General features: G+C 45.8%; 1 protein-coding gene across 1 annotated transcript; it reads right to left on the minus strand.

The window, feature by feature from the left end:
* Positions 1-304: 304 nt before the first annotated feature.
* On the minus strand, positions 305-4,050 carry RPS16 (ribosomal protein S16). The gene is made up of 6 exons (XM_042017683.1): positions 3,931-4,050; positions 3,797-3,852; positions 2,989-3,090; positions 2,231-2,327; positions 628-675; positions 305-500 (listed from the first exon to the last, which is right to left on the minus strand). The coding sequence occupies exons 2-6, from the start codon at positions 3,842-3,844 to the stop codon at positions 355-357; spliced, it is 441 nt and encodes a 146-aa protein (XP_041873617.1). The 5' UTR covers positions 3,845-3,852; positions 3,931-4,050; the 3' UTR covers positions 305-354.
* Positions 4,051-5,026: the final 976 nt, after the last annotated feature.

Below are 5,026 nucleotides of genomic sequence, written 5' to 3' on the forward strand. Positions count from 1 at the left end.
GAAAGGTTAGGATGCAAATCTTCCACAAACCACTGTGTTGTTGCATGTACCCACAAAATCCACCATGTGAGCTTTCTTTATGTTTGGATTCATCACACACATTCATCAACAGAAGAAAGCTCTTCTTTATTCTTAAGACCCTAACTGCCCAGAATTACTATGAAAAGATAAAAAAGAACTGCCATCAGCCCTCTGATTTCATTTGATACAAATCCCTTTGTGTATCAATCTCAACACACAGTGAAAAAAAAAAAAAAAAAATCTATCTATCCACCCAAGAAAAGGCAATTTAGAAACACGAAAATTATCAAATTCTTTTTGTTTATTGACTGTCACATGATTTAGAGACCAATTTTAACGGTAAGACTTCTGGTAGCGTGCACGAGCACCAGGTCCTCCAAATTTCTTGGATTCGCAACGGCGAGGATCTGCAACAAGCAGAGTCCTATCATACTGGATTAGAATGTCCTTGATCTCTTTCTTGGAAGCTTCATCAACATCTGTTTAAAAAAAAAAATCTTTAGTGTAAGCAGTTGCACATGGAACCATATTAATACCTTTTGCAATAGAACAACCAAAAGCCACACACTGCCACTTCAAGCTAATACAACAATCAAAGTTACTTACATTTTTGATAGTAAGTCACCAAAGCTTTGGAAATAGCTTGACGGATAGCTATTAAAAAAAGATGAAAGATCAGTAAGGATTGCAAATCTATTCAAAATTTAAACACAAAGTGTCAATTATCTGAGAAATGTGCTATTTTGTTCACTGCCAAATTGTCCTTTCTCTCCTTAATATCCCCTCCCACATACTCCACGTGACCTTTGGCAAATCTTAAGGAATCTGTGCCAAGAGGCCACCCACGACTCATTTGTCGATTTGACAACTGCCAGCTAACCAAGACATTGCACAAGAGCTGTCTGATCACCTTCTCTCCCGAGTTACTAACGCAGGTTCATTGCCTATCTACAAGCAGTCAACTTTCAAAATTCTTAGACAACAGTTCTCTGAAATGTCTATACTTTTCAACAAAGATAAAATTGATTGTGTGCTGAAAGACTAAGGAGGCAAAAGGGTCAACAGGATAGTCTGCTTGCTGGAACAGAAAAACTAGCACAGTAACCCACAGTAACCAGAACTCACACCACGAGAATGGGAATAACTGTCAGGATGTTGTCACACTTATCTGTCAAAACATTAACATCAGGATTTTGATGAAAATATGAATGTTCTGAAAAACACATGCTACCAAGTTTGAGCCTGAAATTTGCCTCTGCTTTTTATGCAGCATCAGCTCCACTTCATGAACTACAATCAAATTAGGAGCAGAACAAATCTATCTTTTGTCAAGATGAACTCTTATCAACAGCTAATGCAAATATATTCCCAGCCTTCTCTGCAAGGGGAAAACTGCCCAGCTTTGTTCATCACCTGAAAGATGCTTCTGAACAAGATGGAACTATACAACTAAGGATACAATTTCTAATGCTAAACCCCTCCCAAAATCCTCTCACACTGCACAATGTAAATGTAGTTCCCAAGCATTTCCTCAAAACTTCATCATTTTGCTTCATTCGGCTTACTCTGTTACAGCTTTGCACATAAAAGGTAATTAATAAGCCCTTATGAAAAACTACATTTGCACAGTGGAGAAAGAAACAGAACAGAGTTTGGCAAGTCACTGTCCCAAACACAAGCCTCTTAACTACATGGCTGCATTGGGTCTGGCTGAGGTATTTTCCCGTGACAGCTCTCACTTGGTCTGTGTTCTGGCTACAGCTGAGCAGTGCTTGCACAGCACCAAGGCTGTGCCTACAACATTTCCCCGTCACCATTAGGCTGGCAGCAGTCAAGATCTTGGAGGAAACATAGCCAGGACAGCTGATATTCAAACTGACCAGAGGATATTCCATATCAGAGGATGTCTGCTCAGCAGTAAAAGCAAAGGAAGAGCACCTGCTACAGGTATTGAGGTCCCACTTCCTGGGAAGTGGCTGAACATTGCCTGCTGACGGAAGCCTTTTGTTTTCCTTTGCTTCAGCACAGCCTTTGCTTTTGCTTTAATAATCTGCCGTCCTGACCCACGAATTTTTCCATCTTAGTTTCTCCTCCTCCCCATCATGATAAGGAGAGAAATGACACAGCAGCTTGGTGGGCACCTGGCATCCAGCCAGCATCAACTCACTAGAGTGGCTTTGCCCATTCCAACCCACACCAAGAACCATACCATAGATTTGTGCTACGTGGCCACCACCCTTCACACGGACTCTGATGTCAACACCAGCAAACCGTTCCTTCCCCAGGAGGAGGACAGGTTCAAGCAGCTGGGAAACAAAACACAAAGAAAATTCATTTGTAATGAGGATTAGAGCTTGTAATAACTTACCAAATACTCTGAAAAATAAGAGCCTTGATTTTAAAAGCACACACCAAGGTCAAGTACACCGCTTGCAGAGTTCTTTAACATTTACTAGCGCTGTCGTAACATACATTTACTGAAGTCTTTGGTTTATTTCAGTTTCAAATATCTTAACAGCAAAACACATGCACATGGGAATTAATAGCAAGGGAACAGTTTAACTAGAATGCCGTAACTACATGTAAAAAGTAAGTTCATTGAAACTGAAGACCTGAAATAATTTATAGGTAGTTTTCTCCACTTAGATTCTCTCAGCATTTTCCAGCAGCTATTGTATAAAGTTCTAAACAACCTTTTTAAAATTAGGGCTCCAATGAGGGCACCTATTTCAGCTTATAAGGTGTATAGGAAATGCAAAAAATACTTCACATTAAGTGAAACCTGTTAAACAAAACACCCCATCACAGAAGTGCACTTTACTTAATTTTCATAACAGCATCTGTATTTTAGGTAATCAGTTAACAACCAAAAATTTGGTACTTTCAATAAGACAAGCAACTCGTCTCCAGTATCAAGCAATTACATGTATAAAGGGGAAGCAGGGTGGACGCTGGGGGGATGCTTACTTTATACTGCAGAGTTCTGGGCTCAATCATTTCCAGAGGTCTTCCATTAACTTTAATGAGGCCATTCCCTCTCTTGCAGTGGGCAACAGCCGTTGCAGTTTTCTAAAAAGCCAAATGTGTATTAACACAGCATTCCATTTTTGCATAAGCAGCAGGAACTTCCATTTCATTTTAACCATCTAGCAATCTTAGTCTTATGCCCGAAACTAACATTTTGCACTAAACAAAACAGTACTTCTCCTTACACCTTCACAGTATTAAGGCAACATCTTAATAAAAGTTTCAGTGTTTGGTTCATAGTTACAAGATCTAGTTGTACACGACGGAAAAGACCCCTCCATTCTACAACACCCTTTTTTTACGGCTCGTTTCGTCGCAAAAGATTGGTACTGTGAGTTACTCGAGACTCTGCATTCCAGCAGTGAGAACTTTACCTTCCCGCCACCACCTCACAACGTGGCCCTCGAATACCAGCAGTGGTAAGCCAGGCCGCTGTGGACTGGGGCGGCAGCATCGGCCACTCCCGAAGACTCCGGTGAGAGGCAACCCAGACCCACTCCCGAGCCGAACAAACCCTTCCCCCCAGCTCCGCAGCGCCCCAGGGACACGGCGCGCTCTGGCAGCCACGGAGCGGGACACGTGGGCTGCCGAGCGGGACTCACCCCGCCGGCCCTCCCGCGGCCAAGCCCCGCCGCACGGCCCTGGCCAGGTGCTGCGGCCGAGACATCCCGAGCGCGAACGGCCCAAAGGAGCGGCCCAGCCCGGGAGCGAGGAGCAGACGGTGCAAGCCACCATGCCCACGCCTCACCTTTCGTCCGAAGACCTGGACGCTCTGCAGGGGGCCCTTGGCCGGCATGGCTGTTCCTGCAAGAGAGAGGGAGCGTTATCAGCGCGGGCGGCCGGGGGCGCGGGCAGGCGCGGCCGGAGCGCCCCGACACTCACCTGCCCTCGGCGGCGGCTCCGCGGAAAGGCCGGACGGGGCTTCCTGGCCTCGGATCAGGGGCGCGGGCCGCAAAGCACAACGCCAGCGCTTCCGGCAGCGCGACAGAGCGCGCGCCCGCCTCCGCCCCGCCTGGCGCGCTTTGCGGCAGCGCAGGGCCCCGGCCCCGCTGGAGGCCCCGGGGGCGGCGCGCGGCGGGCAGGGCCCGGCCGGGGCACGAGCGGCGGGCAGAGCGCTGGCGGGAACGCGGCTGCGGGAAGGGCTCCCGGGAGGGATGGGGAGCGGGAACGCGGCTGCGGGAAGGGCTCCCGGGAGGGATGGGGAGCGGGAACGCGGCTGCGGGAAGGGCTCCCGGGAGGGATGGGGAGCGTGTGCAGCCTGCGAGAGGCTTTGTCCGCTGCTGACACCGCAGTGCACTTCGGTGGGTGCCGGTCACAAAGCAGAACCTAGATGGGCTTCTGCTTTAAAGAGAACATAATGATGCCATGCCTGAAAGGCTTACAGTCACTCTTTGAACCTCCTCGAGACGCAACAATCCAAATTACATAGCTTTTATAATTTTACAGTTTGGTTAGCTGAAGAAGATGATGCATTAAACCCTGTCTTCTAGGACTGTACGCTCTACACTGTACACTGAGACATATTCAGGCAATGCTTTATACCCATTTAAATACTCAGTAATTGTTATATTTAAGATCGACTCAGAGTTCTCTTTAGATTTAGTGCATTCAGGGAACCCCACCAAATTTAGCTTCTGTCTGCGTTTTTTTCTTGTTTGATACCTGTCATAAAATACGGAATTTAAATCACTTTCAGACTGAAAATATTTTACTTCCAATGCTGTAGTATTTAGTATGCAAAATTTTCCAGGACAAAAGGAGAATCTTTTGATGAAGTGAGGTCACGCTTCTTAGATATTTTAAATGATACGGATTTAAATTACTATGATGAATTAGAAAGTTGACTGCTCAAATGCAACAATCAGTTCCTTTGTCTTTGGACAGGATTTTAAATAGTGAACATTAGTCATCAGTCATGTGAGGATTTAAACAAGCACTTAGCTTTATGCAATTTGAGTGATTAGTTCTGTTCAAGTGA

The sequence above is a fragment of the Corvus kubaryi genome, unplaced genomic scaffold (assembly GCF_017639235.1).
Source record: "Corvus kubaryi isolate FWS band 111438036 unplaced genomic scaffold, C.kubaryi_AGA036_p1.0 137, whole genome shotgun sequence".
Taxonomy (NCBI): domain Eukaryota; kingdom Metazoa; phylum Chordata; class Aves; order Passeriformes; family Corvidae; genus Corvus; species Corvus kubaryi.

Coding starts and splice junctions, on each gene's coding strand:
- RPS16 (XM_042017683.1), bottom strand. CDS start 3,844: ATGCCGGCCAAGGGCCCCCTGCAGAGCGTCCAGGTCTTCGGACGAAAG. Junction 2,328..2,988: donor CCAGAACTCTGCAGTATAAA/GTAAGCATCCCC, acceptor TTTGTTTCCCAG/CTGCTTGAACCTGTCCTCCT. Junction 676..2,230: donor CCACGTAGCACAAATCTATG/GTATGGTTCTTG, acceptor TTTTTTTAATAG/CTATCCGTCAAGCTATTTCC.